The 23,440-nt window shown below is 36.2% G+C and overlaps 2 protein-coding genes across 3 annotated transcripts in view; one reads left to right on the forward strand and one right to left on the reverse strand.

Moving 5' to 3' along the window:
* The window catches only part of Bora (BORA aurora kinase A activator), a 34,816-nt gene extending 33,951 nt beyond the window's left edge, over positions 1–865 (reverse strand). For both annotated transcript variants that reach the window (XM_027938055.2, XM_027938054.2), the window contains exon 1: positions 781–865. The gene's annotated coding sequence lies outside the window, so the exon portion shown is untranslated. The remainder of the gene's footprint in view (positions 1–780) is intronic.
* Positions 866–1,120: 255 nt separating this feature from the next.
* On the forward strand, positions 1,121–19,992 carry Mzt1 (mitotic spindle organizing protein 1). Its single transcript, XM_027938071.2, has 3 exons — positions 1,121–1,266; positions 8,933–9,078; positions 15,774–19,992. The coding sequence occupies exons 1-3, from the start codon at positions 1,191–1,193 to the stop codon at positions 15,795–15,797; spliced, it is 246 nt and encodes an 81-aa protein (XP_027793872.1). The 5' UTR covers positions 1,121–1,190; the 3' UTR covers positions 15,798–19,992.
* The last annotated feature ends 3,448 nt before the right edge of the window (positions 19,993–23,440 follow it).

The raw sequence follows: 23,440 nt of genomic DNA on the forward strand, positions 1-23,440 counted from the left end.
ACAAAGTATCATACATGTTAATTCTGACAATTAAAATGTGGTCAGCGCACACACATTTCACAAAAAGAATTAGCTTCAAACCTAACACTCATAGTTTGTACAAGAAACATCACACTTTCTCGAGTGATCCTTGACATAATCTTGTTACAAGTAAAATATCAGTGCTATCATTTTGTTGTACAGTAAGGCAAATACGAGTCCAGAATCGACTTTGAGGCAACTAAATATTACAATAGGCACAAATACTTTTCGACTAACGGGCTTCCATCGGTAGTTTTTTATTAATTACCTCATGCAATCCCCTATCAAACTGCAGTTATTATTAAACAATTCCTAGTAGCAAGCAAATAAGAAATGAGGAAGCTGGCGCATGGGTGCCCTTCTTGCACATTAGCCTGTGAAAAGAGAAGTATGACTGATAGGATCCAGGGAATTAACTGCCTCTGGTTGCCATTCCCCAAACATCTCCTTTTACCACCACCCCCCACCCCCCACCTCGAGAGAGTAAGCGCGACTGCATTACTTCCAGTCATAGGGTGCGAGCACCAGAGAAAAAGAAGAATCTAGTTCTTAAAGACTGAAATAACGCTGGCTTCCTTGGGTGAAGAGCAGTGGAGTGTCACCCTAGTCCTAGATTACTCAGAGCGCCCCTCTCTTCGACACGTACTCCCCCACTGCTCCCATTCCTCCACGGGGTGGGTGGAGGGCCAGGTCTGGAGCTGGGAAACTGAGCTCTCCAATTCGAGACAGGAGGAAAGGCTGGGAGTCACAAGAACGTACCTAAAGGTGTGTACAAAAAGGAAGCCCCAAATATCCACTCCAGGGGGCTCCCAGGGGGCCCAGCCAGCTCCCACGACAGTCAGACTCTTTAACTCCCCGCTTCCGCGCTGTCTTAGGCCAACCAGGGCACGGGGCTGGGGGCCCACTGGCCAATGGCGTAGCACCGCTGTCCGCGAACCAGCCAATCGTACCGAGGCGCCGGAGTAAATTCGAAAGGCAACTCCTCGCTCTTCATTCCGCGCTAAGTAACGAGGCTCCAAATTCAAATCAACGCAACCTCACGTTGGCGACGAGCACGAGGGGCGGAGCCTTTCCAGCGTGTGCCCCGACGCGCGCTGTGATTGCCCAGGAGAAAGGAAGGCGCTCCAGTTCCGGGTCAGGCCCTTCTCCCGCCTCCCTCAGCCTCCGCCATGGCGAGTGGCAGCGGCGCCGGGTCGTCGGCGACCGCGGCGGCGAATCTGAATGCGGTGAGGGAGACCATGGATGGTGAGTGCCCGTTGCGCTCCCTCTTCCTTGCTTCCACTTCCCGCAGCCAAGGCCCCCAGGATTGGGGAGCACGAAGAGGGCGTGCGGTCTTCTTCCAGCCCAAAACGGCATCTTTGAAGGTCCACGAAGGGACCCGCTAGCACCGCATAGCTGATGGCCCATCCCTTGAGAGTTGTCTCTCGGCTCCGGTGTAGTTTGTCGCGCGCACGGCGTTCTGGCCCTCGCGTCTGCCGGTTGCGCTCCTGAGACCTCGAGGACCGCGCCTTTGCGTCCCACGTCTCGCGCGACCCGCTTCTGTCCTCCCGCGCCCGCCCGCGCCCGGCACCTTTACATCGCGCAGTCGGAGCGCTCTGGAAGCCGGCGGAACTGGAAACCCCCAGGATAGGAGTAGGGGGTGTGCAGTCACTGCTCTGTTTCATGCCCGTGGCACTTCAGTAGGCGCTGTTTAAGTATCCGGCGAATGAACAAGGCGCCCCTTCATGGTAATTTCTCCAGTTAATTTTGGAGCAGATGACGCCGGTGCCGGGTGCTGTGGCTATCGTTTCCCGTTATCGCGCCCCGCCTGAGGCATGTGGGCATAGAGCCTGCACACATGTATAGACGAAAAAGGTGTCTTCGAGTTAACCTTCTCTACCACTAGTATTTCTGGAGTGAACTTGGTTAGGCTACTTTGTTTTCACCCAGTAAAATAAAACCCTACCTCCCAAGGATGATTGTGAATATTAAATAAGACAACTAGGTAAAGGCATATCAAAGGCAATTAGCTTTATCTGTTTTTACTCCAAACCTTCTAAATGTGTTTTGAGGAATGTTAAATATTGCGAATTATAGTTCGTCTTGACATTTTCCAGGAGCTACCCATAACAGTCTCCTACTCTGTTAGAATATAATTCTGTAGAATTCTCACTAGGTTTGTCAGCCATTCTGCCCTGTCTCCTTCACTGAAGTTCTTATATAGCCCCTCCAAATGGGAGCTTCTGATAAAAGCTTCTGGATTTTTCTTCAGTGACTGCTGCTTTCCTTTTCAAATAATTGTTTATACTAATAGAGCATTTGCATCTAATTTTTTTTTTTTTTTTTTTGCCTAACCACTCCTTTGCTGTTTTAATGAGACTCTCATTCTTAACATCCTATCAGCTTATTTTTTCATCCTTCTTGTGCCTCACAGATTATTAGTTTTATTTTGGAAGTGACTTTATGTACATAAGGGATTGGTATGTATATAACATTACCACATTGTATCTTTCCTTGGGAGCTAGTGTATTTTTGGAATAGGGCAAGAAGTATGAGGCCTTGCTTCTAGCCAATTTTCTCACATTACCTATGTTTAGGGTCCTTATTTATATAGCTGTAGGATCCCATATGAATGAAGAACTGCTATTTTATGTCTGGTGGAAATGTGGATGCACAAATGAGAACTAATAGTTTGCATCATCAAGGTCTTTCCTAAGAGAATTAATGTAAAATGAAGATAATAAAGAGTGAAAGAACATATAAAAGAAAAGACCAGAGTTTTTTTGATTGCTGTTTCCCTCAATAGCAGCTACTGTATCTTCCCTCAAGACCTAGTACATTTCTCTTCACCTTCTTCCTCCTTTTCATACATTAATCAGTTTACAGTGATTTAAACCTTTAATAGATGTCAGTGATTGGCAAGGGTTGCAGAACCCAGCAGTAAAAATTTTCATTTTAATCATGAAATGAAAGGATTTTGTTAAGGATACTTCAAACTTGGGAGGAAGCAGGTAGTCCTTATAATTTTTCTGCACATATTATATCTTCCAATACCTTCCTAAAGTTCTAAAATCTTTAATAGGTTCTTAGTGGATTTGCATATCTCCCTTATCTCCTATTTTACACCCATTTAGTCTGTTAATAACATTTGACTTCACACTAGCTATTCAGGTATGTGAATTTATAAGCTGTGTTCTTTGATATCATTTTCAAATTTATTATTATTATTATTATTAGTTTTAGGTGGACACAATATCTTTATTTTATTTTTATGTGGTGCTGAGGATTGAATCCAGTGCCTCATGAGTGCTAGGTGAGCACTTTACCACTGAGCTACAACATCAGCCCTGCTATCAGTTTTTATTCTTCTGCCTGCCTCTGGTTGATTTCTGTTCATTTCTGGAATCTTAAGATTATTACTTCTTTAGACCAGTCTTTCTGAAACACTGTCCTTCCAAACTTGGCAAGATGCTCTTGTAATTCATTACAGGATTATGTTGTTTTCTATTATTTTACTTAGAACTGGAATCTTAGTCTGTCTTGAGATACTATACCAGAATATCTGAGACTGGGTAATTTGTAAACAGCAGAGATTTATTTCTTGCAGTTTCAGAGGCTGGAAAGTCCAAAGTTGAGGGGCTTGCAACTGTCAAGGGCCTTCTTGCTGCATCATCTCATGTGGAAGGTGAAAGAACAAGAGTACACTGTACAAGGGGTTGGGGGTGATTCATCCTTTAACAGGAACCCTCTCCCAAGGGATAACTAAACCACTCCTGGAGTGATGACATTAATCCATTCCTGAGGACAGAGCCCTCATGGTTTAGTCACCTCTTAAATGTCCTACCTCTCAATGCTGTTGCATTGGGGATCAAGTGCCTTACCTATGAATTTTGGGAAACACATTCAAACTCTAGCAGTCAGTTATTTTAATACCTATCTCTCCTAGACCATAATGTCTGTGAGGATTAGAATCTCTGTCTGCACAATTATCTTTCAAGCAGTAGCATAATAGGGTGATGTGCATGTGGTACTAATTACACAGTAGGCTATTTCCTTAAGGAAATAATTAATGTTTACAAACAGCTTGTGTCAATACAAAGTAAAGATCAATGTCAATTTAAAAACAGACCAAAGCTTAAAGAAAGAAATAATTAAAACTGAGATGAATTCAAAAGACAATATAGAATTATATGAAAGAATGAGTAAAGGCAGAAGAGGAAAACATCAACAAAGTTATAAAGTCAAAAATAAGTATAGCATTTATAGGTAGGGAGTCACAAAGTTATAAAGTCAAAAATAAGTATAGCATTTATATGTAGGGAGTCTACCATAAAGAAAACAAACGGGAAAGAGGAAAATTTGTCAGGAACAGTTAATTATGATGATGATGGTGATGATACAGTTGGAGTAGGATCTGAGTATCTGTTCTAGTTATCTGTTGCTGCAAAACACACCACCCCATAAAACAGATTTCTCTCTCACAGTTTTAGGTGTTGACCAGATTAATCATGATAGTTATGATTGAGGGTCTCATGGATTTCATTTAGACAGAAGCTAAGTCAACAGTCATCCCAAAACCTCCTCGTTAATTTACCTTCTAAGTGATGCTGAATATCATGCTGACCCTCAGCAGGGGCTGTGGTCTAAACATGAGGTTCCCTCATACTTGGTGGATGGTTTCAAGGGAAAGTGACTCAAAGAGCCAGGAGGAAGCTAAATTGCCTTTTTAAACCTTGCCTTGAAAGTCAGTACAGTGTCATTTTTGGAAAATACAGTTTACTGGGGGCCCTAAGCATATCTGCACATTCTTGATCTGTAAACCAAGAATGCAAGGCCATAAATACAGTACTCTTTTCCTTGGGTACTTCTCAAGTGTGTTTATAGCAAACAACAATGAGAAATGGGGCAGCGTGTACCCCTAGATAAAATGCAGGCTTGCTTAATACAAAAAAATCCTAACAAGAAAATGTTACATTTTTAATATGGTTAATTACAGATAACTATAAAAAACCAACTCCATCCTTAATGCTATTGTTACATGCATTTCAAATAAAATTGGAAACACTTGCTTTCATTGTTTTGTAAAAATATACTAATTTTAAGAATTTGACAAATAGCATGAAAAATGATGATTAAAAAGAAGATGAAACTTATTTGTAGGTGAAGTGATCTGACTAGAAAATATAAGAATTGAAAATTTGTTAGAAACTTCAGTAGACTTTGTTACAGTAACTGGCTATAAAATAAAAATTGTAATATCCCCATATATCCAGAGGGAATAAACAAGGTTCATAAAATAAACAAAAAAACAAAAATGGAAGTAGAATCCATTTGTGAGAACAGTCAAAAATAAAACTTACAGAAAGTGAAGATTCAGTATGTCAGTTGAACACTTGCGGAAATTTTCTACATCAAGTGTATGAAAATGATAGAAAATAATAAGGTAATATAATTATCAGTATAGCCATATTCAAAAACAAGAAAAGGAAGTCTCCATTGATTAGAGAGGTTTTCCCAAAAGAAAGGAGCAGATGGGAACCACAGCAGGGTATTCGGAATAGAACCTGAGAAAGCATGCGGGCTTGCCTGAGCAAACCTGGAATCAGAAATGTACCATCTGCCATGGCCAGTGACTGAGAAGCACCACCCATTTGTTTTCTGGGTCTAGAGCCAAGATTCTTCTACAAGGCCTAATCCAGAGGGCTGACACAGGGTGAGACTATCTGAGAACATATCAGCAACCCAGGATGTACAAGAGAAATTCCCTATAAAAAAATGAATTTTTACAGTCAAGAATGATAGAACCTAAGAGGTGGAAAACAACTAAAATGGAAAATTAAAATGATAGTGTGCTAGTAATAGCTAGCCCTTTTTTGAGCACTACCATATGCCTAGCTGCATCCTAAAGTGTATCCGTTAATCCTAACCCTAATTCTATAAAGTCTTATTACCTGCATTTAATGCAGTGGTAAAATAAATACACTTTCCTAGTAATAAATTACTTATCTAGTAATAAAGCTAGGTAGTCTGTCTACCTAGAACCCAAGTAGTCTGTCTCTAGAAATTACATTTCTAACCACTCTTAGGGAAGCAGATTATGGCTCAGTCTCAAAAACACATTAAGAATATAGCCTTAAATAAAGACAAGAACACCAGCAATAAGATAATAAATGGTTAAAGTATTAGTAAATAGGACAATCAAAGCTGAAGAAATGAAAATAGGAACGGCCATCAGTTTTCACCACAGAGTAACAATTTACTTTCCTTGAACAAAACACAGGTAAAACATACAGGACAAAGGTTTTCAAGACACTGGACCTTAGGCATCAAAGGACAGTAGTCCCTGAAGGACAGCACACAAATGAAGTAAGCTGTCCATTGCAGATTACCTTCAGAGAGTTTTCCAGGCCTCTCTGCAGCCTGGTACACAGCTTATCTCCCTGATTGCAAGCTGAACACAGGCATCTACTGGGGTTTACCTGGATTTCCCATGCTGCAGAACAGAGTACCTGAAAAGGAAGAACCCAAAGAGAATTCTGAGATCTGGAGAAGAATACCCTTTTATATTCAACAGAGCATTGAGTAGTACTTGGTGGGGTGGGGTGGGGGCACACAGAAAGTTAGGGAAAGAACTATCCAAAAGGTTTGAGAGAACAGTATACCATGCTCACACAGGGTGTAGGCATAGTGCCATTCTGTCAGTCAGAATGAAAACCGTTTGTGAAACACCGGGTAGAGTTCTTGGGAAAGTCTTGTCCCAGTAGTGGGGAATAATTGGCTCTACACTAAATAGGGCTCTGGTTCTGCCTAACAGATCTGAAAAGTACGGCCTGAAAGGATCAGATTGTTTCTGGATAACTTTCATTACAAAATTCAAGGATATATATGGAAATCAAAAAATACCTAGCACCCAAGAAAATTCTCAACTTGTGATATCTAATTGAAGATTGCCACATAAGCAAAGTAGTATGGCTCATTGGGGAAAAAAAATCAGTTAACACAGATAGAAATGACACAGATGTTAAAATACAAAAGTATTAGAACTGTCCTTGTTCAAAAAGTGTAATAGAGACATGGAAGACATACAGATATGCAGATGTTTTGAATTAGTGGGGACTGAACTCAGGACCTCATGCATGCTAGGCAAGTGGGCTTTACCACTGAGCTACTTCCCTAGTCCTTGTTAAAAATTGTTGTTGGTACTGGAGATTGAACCCATGAGTGATCTACCACTGAGCTCCATCACTAGTCCTTTTCAGTTTGAAACAGGGTCTTGCTAAGTTTGTAAAACTGGTCTTGAACTTGTGATCTTCCTGCTTCAGCCTCCTGAGTCACTTGGATCACAGGCATTTACCACTATACCCGACTTAAAATTTCATTTTCAGACAGGTTTTCACTGAATTTCCCAGGATAGGCTTGCACTTGTGGTCTTACCTCAGCCTTTGAGTAATTGGGATTATAGATGTGTACCACCTCACTCAGCTAACAGTATTTTTAAGACTCTGGCTTCTAGAGATGAAAATGAATGTCTGATATGAAAAAGTGGGAAGGATCCATTACCATGAACATTATGAATACTCGAAACATTTTCAGTACTTAGACTTAAATTAGTAGGTGAACAAATATTGTTAATTTGTTCTTATAATTAGTAGTTTTCATGGAATTCAGATAACTATTTAAATGGAATTTGTTTTTGAAATGGATGAAAAATTCTAGAGAATAAGAGGGCTTATTTTAAGCACCTGAAAGGTGACAGGAATCTTTAACCTACTACATGCAATATCAAATTAGTAATCAAAATTGTGTCTCTGGGATAAGCCAAACATGTATCAGATATGTAGGATATTTACTGTGTGATAAAGGTGGCATCTCAGTTGAGTGATAAAATGAAAGATCATTTAATAAATGGTATTGTGGCAGTTGGCTTATTTCTGGAAGCAAAGTTAGGTCCTATCTTCTACCCAAACTCCAGGGAATTAAATATTTAAATGTTTATGGAATGGAAGAAAATACTGGTGAATACAATTGTTTCATGGGGAATAACTTTCTAAGCATGATGCAAAGGGAAATGATAAACAATAGATTATGTTAATAGTTGACTTCCATTCTAAACACACTGGGAAACAACATTAAATAGTTCAATGGAATCATTATTATGTATACATCATGTAATAGAAGGAATTCCTGGAAAATCATTTTGGTAACCTGGGTTCTCTGTGGTAGTACTTCTCGAATGAAAGAGAGATGCTTTTGTAAACTGCAGTACTGGAAGAACAAAGCTAGAAAAAAAAAATTCCAAGCTTTTATTTTTATTGTTAAGTGTCAACAGATATGATTACTCTGTCCAATTGTTATAAAACTTTCCAAGCTCTCTTAAATCCTTAAATATATACATTACTGACTGAGCAGTTCTTATTGTAATAAAGTTAGTGTGTACAGATATTATTTTGTTGGGGGAGATAGGAGAGTCGCCTAACTCTTTTTTTCTTGGTATGGGGAATTGAACTCAGGCACTTGACCATTGAGCCACATGCCCGGCCCTGTTTTGTATTTTATCTAGAGAAAGGATCTCATTGAGTTTCTTAGTGCCTCACTGTTGTTGGGGCTGGCTTTGAACTTGCAATCCTGCTGCTTCACCCTCCCAAGCCGCTGGGATTACAGTCATGCGCCATCACACTAACTCTTAAAATGGAATGAATTGAATATTTATAGTGTTCCCATGGAATAAATGTTGTGTGACTAATTAAATCCTATTATAAAAGAGTATTTAAAAATAGGAAAGCATCTTTAATCAGTATTAAGAATGGATTTCCAAATCCTGTTTGCAAATTCTTTGATATTATATAAGAATATATGAATTAAAAGTACTATGTACATATTTTTAAATGCTTTAAGTTTTTTTTTTTTAAGTTTTCTTTATGTGTTTTTGTAGTTCTGCTTGAGATTTCAAGAATTTTGAATACTGGCTTAGATATGGAAACACTGTCTATTTGTGTACGGCTTTGTGAACAAGGAATTAACCCAGAAGCTTTATCATCTGTTATTAAGGAACTCCGCAAGGCTACTGAAGCACTAAAGGTTAGAGATTCATGTGTTTGTTCATTCTAAATAAAGATGCTTTTGTTTGGAAAATGATTAATTATGAAGTTATGTAAAAAAATCCTAGTTAGGCAAGGTTAGATTAACTTCTAACAACAATAGGAGGAATTCTAAAGACCAGGGACTTTATAGCATATGTTCAGATCACTAAATTATTGTTATTATTTCCTCAAAAGTCTCTATATAGAGTTTTTCTATGTGGTGAGTTAAATCTGCCTCCAAAAAGATATGCTCAAGTCCTATCCTCTGGTACCCATGAATATGACCTTATTTAGAAATAATGTCTTTGTAGATGTCTGTAAGATGAGGTCATGATTAGGGTAGCCCCTAACTCCAGTGGATGATATCATTACTAAATAAGGGAAATTTGGACACAGACAATAGAATGGTGAAGACACAGTAAGTAGGGAGAAGGACATGTGTTGATGGTGGCTGGTATTGTAGAGTGATGCATCTATATATAAGTCAAGAAAAGACGCAGGTTATCAGCAGCTATTAGAAACTGGAAAGAGGCAAGGAAGGATCCTCCCCTAGATCCTTTGGAGAGAGTGTAGCCCAACTGACATCTTGATTTTGGACTTCTGAACCTCCAAAATTGTAAAAACTATACATATTCCTATGTTCTTAAGGCCACCCAGTTTGTGGTATATTATTTTGCAGCCCTAGAAGCCTAATACAGATTTTAAGACCGGGAAGTAGGACAAAACAAACACTGGAACAAATACTTCAGAATGTTTAAGTGGCTTTGGAATTGGGAAATGGAGAGAGACAAAAGTTTAAGGTGCTTAATAGAAAAAGCTTAGATTGCCTTGAAGAAACTTTATAGAACTGTAAACACTGAAGGTGCTTCTAGTGAATGCTCAGAAGAGAGGAGAGTTATAGAGGAAGATTCATTCCATAAAACATGTCAATTATTAGGAAGAGAATGTTGCTGAAAGTATGAACATTAAAAGCACTCTGGTGCAGCCCCAGTCACACAGAGGAACATTTATTGGACACTAAGGGACAGGTGACCTTTGTTATAAAAGTGACAGAACTTGACTGAATTATGTTCTATATTAGAAGGAGAATTGACTATGTAAGTGATGAACTTGGATATTTAGCTGAGGAAATTTCCAAGCAGAAGTGTGAAAGATGCAGCCTGATTTTGTTGCTTATGATGTAATGTGAGAGGAATGAGAAATTGAAGAAGGAACTGCTAAAGAACCCAGCACTTGATTTGGAAAATTCTTAGCCTATCTGGATAGCATGCTCTGCAGACAGGGCCAATTTTGTGGCTAGCAAACCTGTTTGTGAAAAGATTACGTGTGATACAGACCCAGTCAGCCACCTTGGCACAGACATAGTTGGTTTAGACTGAAAGGGAAAAAATGAAGTGAAGAAATGCTTTCTGATTACTGGAATTCTGTAGGCTGGAAATTGACCTAGAGAGCTACTTAGCTGTGAACATGTATTATTCTTCAAGGAAAGAGGGGCATGGACTCAACTGTGAGCATGCGTTATCCTTCAAGAAAAGGGGGTGAGTGGCTCAGAGACTGAGGGACACTGCCATTGCCAACCTGAACCCACAAAGCTTTATTTTTCCCAGATTCAACATGTTTCCAATCTTAGCAATTAAAGGTATTTAGTATCGTGTTCCCTCTCTTGCTTGCACACAGTCTCTGCTTTAAAATCTGTGGTCAGTTTATTTCCATGTTTATATGGCACTAACTACAAATAGTGAAACAAAGTTATTCCATTAAAACTTGTCCAACAACAAAGTGATTTCTCTTTTACCTGTGAGAGAATGGAATTTGAAACATGTAACTAACCCATCTTTCAAATTAAATTATTTTCCAAAGAGTTCCAAAGTTTTGGGTATTTGCTTTTTAATAACTTTTGATTATTAAATCTAACAGAAATGTAACGAAATTGCATTTATACAAGATTTATCTTAAAATGTCCACATTGTCACTGCCTGCACCCTAGAAATTACCTTTTATCCTCTCCCTAATTGCTAACCTTTCCCTCTACTCCCTTCTGCCAGTAACTGCTATCCTGACATTTATTCTTTAAACAGTTTATTTACTAAACTTGGATATCTAAACACTAGTTTATTTTTGTAAAATTTTTGAGCTCCACAATAAATGAAATCTTACCAAAATCTTTTTACTGGGTTCTTTCATTTAACATTATGTCTGTGAGGTTCATCTATGTTGCCTATAGCTATAACACATCCTTTTTCCCTGAAATGTTTATTTGACAAATATACCAGTTTATTCTTTCTATTGTTAATAGATATTATATTAACAATATAATATATTAAGTGTTTCCAGTGTGGGGCTCTTCCCACTCAAAGCTGCTTTGAGCATTTGTAGTCCACGTTTCCTTTTTTTTTTTCTTTTTAGGTATACATGACAGTAGAGTATATTTTGACACATTATACATACATGGAGTATAACTTTTTCTAATTAAGATCCCATTCTTGTGTACACAGAGTCCATGTCTCTTAATGCATGTATATATACATTTCTGTTAGGTGTTTGTCTAGAAGTAAAATTGCTGAGTCTTAGATTATGTTTTTCCTCTACTTGAATAAATAGTTATAGTGCCAAACATTTCAAAAATATATTTCCACCAGCTGCATGACTTTCTTTTTGCTTCATGTCTTTTCATTGTTTATTCTGAGTCTTTAAAATTTTAGTCATTCTGGGGTATATATGAGTTTTTCATTCTGTTTGATTTGCATTTCTGAGTACCAAGGAGGTTGAATGCAATTTTACATGTTTTTTTGTTTTTTGGGTTTTTTTGTAGATATCTTTCCAAGTCACTTGCCCATCTTTCTAGGTTGTCTTTTTTAACTCATATTTATAACTTTCATAACAAAGAAAAATAACTGGATAATGTCATAAGAATAGCTAGTATTTTTATACAAGTACTTTCCTTGTGGTAGATCCAATGCTATCTTGGCATTATTTCCTCTATAGTCACATAGTAATATGTGCTGCTAAGGAAACTGAAGCAAAAATGATTGATTTAACCTAAGTACTTATAATTAAGTGGTTGAGCTAGAATTTTAAGTTAGGCTGACCTCAGAGCTATTTTCTTGACTACCGAGTTTCTCCCTACAATAGTATCTAAAGAGTATGTGAGCCAGCTATTTAGGGAAAGGTGAAATGGTTCTTGGAAGCCAAATAGTCATTAGGCTGTGATGTGGGAACATTTCATCATTCAGTATTCTTTAATAATTCTGTAGATAAAAATTAAAACTATTAATAGTCTTTCATCAAAATGTTTCTGAAATATTATTTGTTTGATAAACATCTTCCAGAACTAGAAGATGAATTTTTCTTGAATTATGTTCCAGTTTGAAAGAGAATAATCAGAATAAGAAGTAATTTTTATATTATACCACAGTTTGGAGCTACAAGGGAACCCAAGGCAAATAAACCAACTAAGACAGGTGACACACATAAGTGTTTGGTGTAGCAATTTCTTAGGTAACATACAACCCATGGTATTAAGATAGGAGGTTCAGAAATAACCTATTTGACATAGCTTTTCAATTCTAAGCGTTCTCATATGGACCATAGTGAGATGTGGGTGGCAGAATCCAGAAGTAAGATTTACAAAATCAGAAACTGTTGGCCATTTGAATAGAAGATTAATCTGCCTCACACACAAATCCTCTATAATGCATTCTCCTGTGATGTAAAGCGAATAAACCAGCATCTCATTAAACTAGAAAGGATAAGATGCTGAAACATTTCTAGCTAGGAAGAAATGCTAATTTAAATTTTTTTTTCTTTAATTTATGTAAACATAAAAATCATACATGGTCATAATTTAAAATTCCTTAAATTGGAAAACTTCAAAGAATGAAACAAAAAGGTTATCTAAGAAATAACTAGCAATGATATTTGCTGATATCATTCCAGAAAGTATAATGTGTTTTTAAAAATAAAGTATACTTAATTTCACTGAATTATAAAAGAAGAATAGCTTGTTCATTTGCTTCTCCCAGGATTAGACTCTGTTTCTTAACTGCTATATTGGGGTGGACTAGGTTGCTGTTTGGTTTAGAGCTGCCTTGAGCCCCACCTGACTTCTTGACAGACATAAGTGTCAGATTGGTTTGTTTTGTTTTGTTTTGTTTTTGTATCATTGCTGCTAATTTTTTTTTCTTCTTTTCGCTTTAAAATTAGGGTAAAGAAAAACTGTTCCTGTTCCATTGTACTATTTTTATCTAGAATTGAATTGCATGGTACTTACCGTCTCTGTTTTAAAATGCATAAAATGTAAATCAGGGACATCTTGAAATGTTGCAAGGAACTCTTAACTACGTAGAAAATGTTAACAATTTTTATGAATTTTTTTTTTTTTACCTTTCAGAGATTTGTGTATTGATAGCATCTAGGTAGCTAGCTCCTGTCTCCAGTTAGATAAATTCTTTAGCAATAATAGATAGGCTATTATATGTGTAAAATAAGGCAAAACAGCAAAATAGGATTGCTAATTAAGTATATTTTATAAATGATTCCTTATTGGTACTGAATTTTTATATTATCTTCCCAGTAGTAGTATTTATGTGTCAGCAATACTATTTGAGAAATTCTGGACAAAACCCACTTGGCATCGTCTTTTGTTTTAGTGTGGTGTTCTTTGAATTATACCATTATTGACACACCTGTAGACACTCTGTCTCTGTCTGTCTCTCTTTCTCCCCCTTTTCTTCTCTTCCCCCTCTCCCCCCACCCTTCCTTTCCTCCTGTCTCCCCTTCTCTCTCTTTCCCCTCCTTTCCATCTCTCTCTCTCTGTGATACTGAGGGTTGAACCCAGGGCCATTGTACCACTGAGCTACATCCCCAAAGCTCTTTTTATTTTTTATTTTGAAGCATGGTCTTGCTAAGTTGCTGAGGCTGATCTGGAACTTTGGATCCTCTTGCCTCAACAGTTTATAGGCGAGGGCTATCACACCTGGCTGCTTTGCCCTTTCTCTTGATGCCGTGTACTATTACTAATACCTTTGTGTACATCTGTGTTGTCTTTTCACTGGTAGGAAGGTCTCCCATATGAGGATATTGGAGCTGTAGAATTTGGAGTGGAGAGAAATTAAAGATTAAATAATTCTCATGCCCCCGAGGTAGGGAAGGAATAAACCCTTACACAGAAAAGGGATGTTTGGAATAGAGGACTATTGAATTTTGACTTTTCCCAGGACTGATCCTTGGTAAATTTTGGGAGTGTTTAGTGGCGATCTGGTAACTATATGGATCTCTTGGGTGCTATTGTTATTTTTTCAGATAGAAAGCTCTGCATTTATATAAGAAAAATGCTACAGTATTACTTTCCTACAGTAAAAATACTTGTTTTGATGTCTGTATATTGGAGGGGAATTTCTATAATTAATACGAAAAAGGAACAAGACAAATTATATTTGAATTAAAGCAAAAATTGTATATATAATTTCAAGTCTTTATTAATAGATAATACTGAATATAGGTGATACTGAGAATGCAGCTAGGGAGATAACAGATAACAGATAAAGGTATGTAGCTAAAGCTATTATAGGAAACTATAAGAATAGAAATTATTTTAAAATGTGGAATTATTTTAAACTAGGTTCTAATTCTCTTGAGTAGTAATACAGAGGAGGGAAATTCTATTGTAAGTGAGGGTTTGGGAGCTGCCTAAACTATAGAAAAAAAAGTCTGTTCTGCTGGTTGTAAAGAAAAGGTTTCAGCCTTATTTCAGATTGCATTATTTACCATTCATAAGTATTTTATAATTAAAAGAATTTATAATTCTTTTCATGAAAGAATTCTGAACTTAATCTACACTAAAAGCAAGTTTTAATTAGGAAGTAGAAATAAAATATATTAAAAGCCTCACATGTTTCAAAGATCAAATTTGTCATTTTCATATTGGCATTAAGAAATTACTTTTTTAGCTAGGCATGGTGGCACATGCCTGTAATCCCCAGTGGCTTGGGAGGCTAAAGCAGGAGGATCTCAAGTTCAAAGCCAGCCTCAGCAACTTAGTGAGACCCTGTCTTGAAATAAAATATAAAAAGAGCTGGGGGTGTGACTAAGTGGTTAATCACCCCTGGTAGGAATAAATAAATAAATTACTTTTTTAGATCTGTTAATAGTACATGTTTTTTTGTTGTTGTTGTTTTTATACATGCCAAACCATTTATTGATGAATGATAGAGTACATAGGAGTTTCCTTAGAGACAAGTGGGAAAGTATAGTTTTGGAGGGGAATAGGTAAGACAAGATTAGCCAAATGTTCATTATTCCTTTTTGTTCTTGTAGCATTAAAAGTTTTTTTTTTTTTCATTCTTAATTTCCTTTTTGCATTACAATAAAACATAGAAAAAAGATTAATGAAGATTAAGGTATGTCATAGGTTAATTTTTCAAGTAGCAGAACATTTTTACACATACTCTTATTAACTTCTATTGAAGATAATATAACTGTTTTCTACTCTTAACCTAGCAGTAAATTTTAAAAGTAGTTCTGATTTAGAACAAAAACAATGAAAACCACTGTATTCTGATAAAAGTGGTTTGGTTGCATGAGAAAATAGTTGTTTGCTAAATAAGGTGTAGTGTAGTATTAACAAATTTATTTATCTCCATGGTGTCTCTTTTCCATGGTTTTTAAATAATGAATGTTATTTTCTTGTTCTAGGCTGCTGAAAATATGACAAGCTGACTTTCTGGAGAGATTCTGATGAGATATGTCAAATTCCTCAAGAGGATTTGAAGATTGCATTTTAGTCAAGAATGTGCAGTGAAATTACTGCATGCAGCAGTGTAGAAAAATTTTCCTTTTAAAAAGAATTATAAAACCATAGCTTTATAAATCAGTGGAAAGTGGCTTACAGAGAGAGAACTATCAAATATGTTTGCATCGCATCTTTTTTTTTTAATGGCCCTAATGTTTTAGCATTGCTATGTTTATATTTATGTATTCCTTATTTATAGCTCTGATAGCTTTAATTTTCTAAGCAGTCTGTCTATCAGATGTGCACATCTGCTGTGCCTGGTGGAAGTATAGTGGAACCCATCAGTATTGATGTGTCGTAGTTATGACTTGTTGACATTTCCATTATAAACTTTAATTTTGAATTGTTTATGCATAATAACTGTTGATTTATGTTGTATCAGGCTGAAAGTTGACAAGATTTTAGCCACCATGTAAGAATTTGTATTTAAATTCCCCATGTATACCAGAATCTTGTTTTTTAAAATGAGAACATAGAAAACATTTCTTGTAATCTTCTCTTTAACAAAGAATATTTAGTTTTTTAAACAGGTTTTGGGCAGTTAATAGTGTGAATTAGATCATTTTGTATTTACTGAAAAATAAAACTTCTAGAAACTTAGATTTTAAAAGTAATAACAGTGCTTAGCTTAGTATTGTTTGTAGTTTGAGTCATTTACATCAAATAAGAATATTAGTTGAATGTTTTTCTAAGTTTTATATCCTATAAAGGCCTAAAAATAATGTATAAAGTGAAACATAGCCAACATGCAAAATTCCTTTTTACTTTTATTACATAAAAGTAATTGGAATTCTTATCTAATAAATATGATGTAGATATATAATAAATCACTAGATAAGTGGTGTGTTTCAATGAATATGTAATATTTTCTGAAGAAATAAGGATTTCTAGTCATTAAACAAAAACTAATGAAATGTGTATCAGGAATTATAAGTTTGCCTTTCTAAAATCATTTTGTGTGTCATTATTTACCCTTAAAGTTTTAACTCATCAAAATGATAATTCAAAAATAAATTTTAGAAAATTTAGGATGTTATTGGTTCTGTTTCTGTAACAGAATCTCAGTGGAATTTTTTTGCAAGGCTAATATGGATTTAATTTCATTGTTGACTAAATTTTAGATTTTTGTTAGATACCTTTTAAATGAATGGTATTCATTCTTCACTAACGTTTTTTATTGTTCATACAAGCTGAAGTGGTTTTTATAAGATTTAGTGATATTTAGGTAGCCACTTTCTCTGCTTTTTTTTTATATATATATATATTTATTTGACCATTATGACTTTTAATTCATGGCATCTTTACCAGTAAACTGAAAAGGTCTATTAGCAGAACAAGTTGGGAGACAATAAGAATTTGTGATAAGCATTTGAATGAAACTAAACACTACAAATACTGCATGTTATTTATAAATCAAAGAGAACATTTATTCTCAACTCCAAAATGTGTATGCAGTTCTAGGCCATAAGAGTTGATAATATAGATTCAGTTATTTACGTATGAAGCAAAATAGGAAAAAATATTGAGAAAGGATTATGTTTACAGAGGCCTTCTTATGTGTCATATTTCTTAAATGTTTTTTGGTGATACTGGGGATTGAACCCTGATGCATTCCACTAAATCATATCCCCAACCCTTTTTATTTATATATATTTATTTGAGACTGGGTCTGGTGATATTGTTCAGGCTGACCTTGAACTTGTGATCTTCTTGCCTCAGCCTCCCAGATAGTTGGGATTAGGTGTGTGTCACTGCTGCTGGCTTTAAATGTATTAGTATCTTTTTAATGCATACTTCAGTAATATTTAAGAAATAAAATAAAATGATACAATTCCAATGCTGTACATGTTGACAATGACAAAAATAAAACCATATTGGTAGTATTGGCATGTACTTTTGATTTAATACATCTTTTTATGAATTCAATTGTATTTCTTTAGGTGGTCATTTTATAGATGTTAAGATGCTTATCATGTGTGATTGAAGGCTACTTAAAGACAGGTTATGTAATTTACAGCTTAAATTAGGCTTGAAGTATAAATGGAATACTCTTCCCCTGGTAGTGAGAGGAGATAGTTGGCAATTCAAATAAGTGAGAAATGATATTTTTCTATACTCAAATAATAACATTTTTACAAAGTGGATCATTATCATTGTGAAATGTATAGACATGTTCCAAATATGCATGTTTTACAGTAATTGAGTCAAATACCAGTTTTTAAATATTTAATTAAAATTAAAAATTCAGTTTCTCAGTCTCAATCACTTTATTCTACTAAAAGATAACAAAATTTACCATCTTAATTTTAAGTTGTGCAGTTTAGTTATGTTAAGAATGTTCAAGTTGTTTTGCAACTCAACATCTCTAAAACTTTATAATGCAGTAATTCCCATTCCTTTCTACCTATATAGCCTCTGGCAAACATTTTTCTGCTTTCTGTCTCTCAACATTTTACTATTCTAATCTCCTTCTATAAATCACATCAGTATATCTGCCCTTTGTTGTGTTGTATTTTACACAACATATTTTGTTTTCAAGATTCCTCCATGTTCTATCAGAATTTTCTTTTAAAGCTGAATAATATACCCATTGTATGGATATGCCATGTTTTGCTTATTCATCCTTCAGTGGACATTTAGGTTATTTTTAACCTGTAAGATATTGTGAATGATGCTGTGTGAAAATAAGCGTTCAAATATCTGTTCAGCTCCTTGCTTTCAGTTCTTTGGTGCATATTCCCAGAAGTGGAAGGATGACTTGGAGCAAGGAAAGAGTAAAAACAGACTAGCTAGGAAGCCACAACAGTAACCCAGGCCTGACTGCTCATATTATGGTAGATCCCAGAGACATTACAAAAGAAAAACACAGTATTTAATGGTTTGGCTATAGGGGAAACAAGAAACTAAGGTGACTGAGTTTCTAATCATTTTATAACAAGTGAATGATTAACAGAAAATGGACATTAATTTTCCTGGAAAGATGATTTTTATTTTAACAAATACATTAAATCTCATATTTGCCAACATTCCAACGACCTCCCTGTTTTTCATCTACCCAAAAATACCCCACAAAGGCAGGGACCTTTGGTTTTGTTCATTAATGTATCTCAAGTGTCTTGAACAGAGATTAGCACATGGTGTTTATTAAATGCATGACTGAATGATTGGATAAGACTGGGATCTACCAAGTGATTGAAAAAGCAGCAACTACATGAGGTAGCATCAGCCCATGGCAGATGAGTCTGAGGCACAAAGTTGTAAATGGCTAGCTTAATCACGGAAGTGGTAGAGCTAGCACTGGAACCCAGGTAAGCTGATGCTGGAGCCTGCCCACCCTTGTGCTCTCACCACATATCGTGGTGAAGAAGTGAAATGAAAAAACAAGAGGAATAAGATTGGAAATCAGATGCCCAAAATGGTAGCTCTGGAAGTAGATGTTGAGAATAAGAATCCTAATGATAAACTGAAGACAGCTTATCTTTCCCAGGGTTATCCCTCCTTGATGAGTATGCTGTTGCGGCTAAAGGGTTTTTGTAGCATCTTGGCAAATCTTTTATCATTGCTATTTAATTAGGACAATACAAGGAAATAACAGGTTATTCATTGTCCAGATGTGTTGTACATAGGAAACCCAGTTCTAACAAGATGTCTCACTTTTTATGAAATTCAGCCTTGGAGTATTGAAAGTATTGTTAAAGAAAAGAAAGTTGTTGTGTCTTATAGCCCTAAACAGCAGCCTCAGGATGTCTCTTGAATGACTATGTCTATTAGAATAGAACAGAATTTTGAGATATCTTGTGGATCCCCGGTAGCTGAGTGGAAAAGCATGCATGTTATATCTGAAGTGGTCCACATTATCATCTGCCTACTGAAAGCAATAAATTGCCAGATATGTATTTGGGGAGTTACATCAAATGCCTTTAAAAAGGTTGTTCTGATAATTATACTTTCAAGAGATAATACTGGAAAACTGTTGCACCTGTTATATGTTTTATAGGCACATCTACTTACTCCTCTACCAGCAAGTGGCCTTTTTATTGTAATAGTTATGGCTTATACTTGAATTTGCTGACTGCTAACCATTGAAATATCTCAATAAACTAGTTTTATAAAAACAAACAACATCTATCTCTGATTTAATCTAAATACTAAGTTTGTCAGACTAAAATACTATTCACCTTAATGTCACACCGTTCAGCAAGAAGAAAATGAACTGTGAATGCTCTAGAAAGAAACAAAATTTCTAGTTTCTTTAATTTGTATTTGTTAGTTAAAAGATAAATAAATAAATAAATAAAAGTCTGATGAACCTCCAGGAAAAACAAGGACAACAGTAGGAATTGACTTGTACATGGACATTTAATTGCCCCTTCAGATCCTGATTTCTTCATTTGTGTCAAGTGAGTATTCACCAATTAAGCCACTATTTATAAACACTTTTCTTTTTCTTTTTTAAAATTTTTTGCATACATGACAATAGTGGAATGCATTACATTCATTATTACCCATTTACAGCACAATTTTTCATAACTATAAAATATGTTCACACCAAATTATGCCATTATACATGTACTCTTTTTGCATTACAATTCTTAATACACATATATACCACAGTTTATCATATCTCTGTTTGTATATAAGGTATGTTGACACCAAATTCAAATCTTCATACATGTATTTTGTGTAACAACCATCACCTTCCACTAAGTGAAGTTAGCCAATCCCAAAAAAACAAATGCCAAATGTTTTCCCTGATATAAGGGGGCGGGGGCGGGGGGTGACTCCAAAGTAGATAGAGTAGGGAGGGAGAGCATGGGAGGAAGATTATTTCTAGAGGGAAGAAAGGTGGGAGGAAAAGGGAGGGGGAAGGGGAATGACATTTTTCTTTAAAAAAAAAAAAATGTTTTTAGTTGTAGTTAAACACAGTATCTTTATTTTATTTATTTTTATGTGGTGCTGAGGATCGAATCCAATGTCTCACTCGTGCTTGGAGCCACAACCCCAGCCCCAACATTTTTCTTCAAATAGGCTCACTTTTTAGAAAAATCTAATACATTTATTTTGAAAATTTAAGATTTACATGACAACTAACATGGAAAACCATCATTTGCCATAGCTATAAAAGCAATTACAATGAAAATTAAATATAGAATAATATTTTTCCGAGTACTACTTTAAAAACTGATTCTAAGGCCTGCATTTTCTTTGATAGAAACGCAGATGAGCAAGGGTTAGAGGCATTGAACAAAGAACCAACTTTCCTGTTGAAGTTGTCAAAAGGATTAGAAGAGTATTGAAAAGAAATTAATTTCTTCAATGTGGCACTTATTTGCAACATCCCATATACCACCGATTTTATTTATTTTTTAAATATTTATTCTTAAGTTTTAGGTAGACACAATATTTTACATTTATGTGGTGCTGAGGATCAAACCCAGTGCTTCGTGCATCCTAGGCGAGCACTCTACCACTCAGCCCCAGCCCCAGCCCCTACCACCTATTTTGGTACCCATCCTATAGTTAGAAAATATTCTCAGGGTTCCTTTTGGCCCTAATAACATAATTTATAGATAGCTCTGGCTTTGGGGTCACATAGACTTGGATTCTTGGTTCTCTCTTCCAAGTCTGATTCCTCATCATTAGGATGAAGACAGCTCACAGTGTTATGAAGATCAGGCAGACTTGCTTTTCCCCAGAGAGGAGGAATATATTAGTCTGATATGCTTTTATGAGGTAAATGGGAAGGCCTGGCACATAATGCTGTTGCTTTTCAGGAAAGTTCATATTTTGTGTAAATTGAACTTATCTAGCAACTTAACTTCAGGAGTGGCCAAGTGATTATGAGGTGACATATTCGAAACACACATTTTTTCCCTCACGAGTGGAATCAGAGCTCTTATTTTTATATACTTTTTTTTTTTTTTGGAAACAAATGATGTGTTCAAATATAAACATATTGTGTTTGTATAAGGAAGAAGAACAAGACACTACACTAATGAAAATGAAACTAAAATGTAGCTAAATTTTAATGTCAGGACTTGCATGGCTAATTAGAGAAAGGAGCCCACAGGGATGAGAATGTGTTGGGAGAAAAAGTAAAGATTATGAATAAATTTTAAATCTCTATTTTCAACATAAAAAGAGCTCATTGTTCTCAGTTGCTTCTGATAAACCCAATGGGAATATCAGTGATCTTTGTTCCTGCTGAACACTGAGAACCATCATGTAAAATAGAGCAAACAGCTGGCTAAATGAAAGCTTCCTTTGCAAGTCTACTGATAGAAAGTTGTGGAGGAGGAGGGGCAGCCTGGGAGAGAGTACTCCATAGGTTTAATTTAAGCCCTGGATAAACACTATTCCTGCTTTCACCAGCTTTGCCTAATCGAAATGGAAAGGATTTTATCAATCAAGGTAAAGTTCAGAAAGAGAGATTTCGTGTGGAATAAAGATAAAAGTGTTTGACTTCACAAAAATGACAGTCTCTCTAATGAGCTGCCCATACATTGAAGCACCCTCTTGCAAGGACCTTGGGGGCCTTTCAGAAAGGTGGTGGGAACCTGACCTGTTGAGGTAGCAGCCACTAGCATGACTGAGGCGAAAAGGGTTGCATTGGATTATTATGACCCCTGCCCTGTTATTTTTATCATTTCAGAAAGGTTTGGGAAACTGTGTAGGGTTTTAGCACTTAATCTGGTTAATTAGGGAGCTCCTAGGGAGACAACCCATAGAAGAGAGAAGATGACATCTCACCTGGGTATTTCAAGTCCTCTTTAACTTTCTGCATTTTTTTTTTTTTTTTTTTTTTTGCACTGAGAATTGAACCCAGGGTTGCTTAACCACTGAGCCACATCCACGGCCCTTTTTAAAAATATTTTATTTAGAGACAGGGTTTTGCCGAGTTGCTGAAGCAGGCTTTGAACTCTCGATCCTCCTGCCTTAGCCTCCTGAGCCGCTGGGATTACAGGCATGCACCAGCTCACTTTCAGCATTTTGTGCAAAGTTTCTTGTTTTGTTTCACAAAAGCAGATCAGAAGAAGCAATCTATACTAAGGTGTCTCTAAGGATGCATTTCCCCTTTCTGGAGAAAAGCAGGACCTGTAGAGACCATTTGATTGGAAGGAATATAACCAGCTAGGTAGGCAGCCTGGACTAGCTGGCGGGGGTGGGAATGATAGTGGTGGGCCGAGATCCTTTCTAGGTTTCTCACATCATCATTTGACTGCTGGACCCAACCCTCCCTTAAGCCATTCAAGATAAGGCCAGCTCTTAGCACCAGTTAAAGCCCATCCCCTGATCCATGAATAGTAGAAACTGTAGCAGGAGGCTCTTCTTCCTTGGGCTCAACTTATATATTTTTGTCTTCTTTTCCATTTCAAATGTAATTCACTTACCATCCTGGTTAGCCCCCTTACAGCTCTAATAGCCTGTGCCATTCCTAATAAATCAGCCTAGTAGATAGGTTCTAGAAAAATCTATTTCCTTGAACTGGAAACAAAGTAGGAACAAAGTGCTTCTACCATAATTCTTCCAGAAAAACTAACTGGAGTTGCCTTTTTGTATCCCATACTAG

The sequence above is a fragment of the Marmota flaviventris genome, chromosome 4 (genome assembly GCF_047511675.1).
Source record: "Marmota flaviventris isolate mMarFla1 chromosome 4, mMarFla1.hap1, whole genome shotgun sequence".
In the NCBI taxonomy this organism is placed as follows: domain Eukaryota; kingdom Metazoa; phylum Chordata; class Mammalia; order Rodentia; family Sciuridae; genus Marmota; species Marmota flaviventris.

What these genes read in the sequence shown, in the direction of transcription:
- Mzt1 (XM_027938071.2), top strand. Translation starts at nt 1,191, where the DNA reads ATGGCGAGTGGCAGCGGCGCCGGGTCGTCGGCGACCGCGGCGGCGAAT. An exon ending in GGTGAGGGAGACCATGGATG is followed by an intron (nt 1,267 to 8,932) that starts GTGAGTGCCCGT and finishes GTGTTTTTGTAG; the next exon opens with TTCTGCTTGAGATTTCAAGA. An exon ending in AGGCTACTGAAGCACTAAAG is followed by an intron (nt 9,079 to 15,773) that starts GTTAGAGATTCA and finishes TTCTTGTTCTAG; the next exon opens with GCTGCTGAAAATATGACAAG.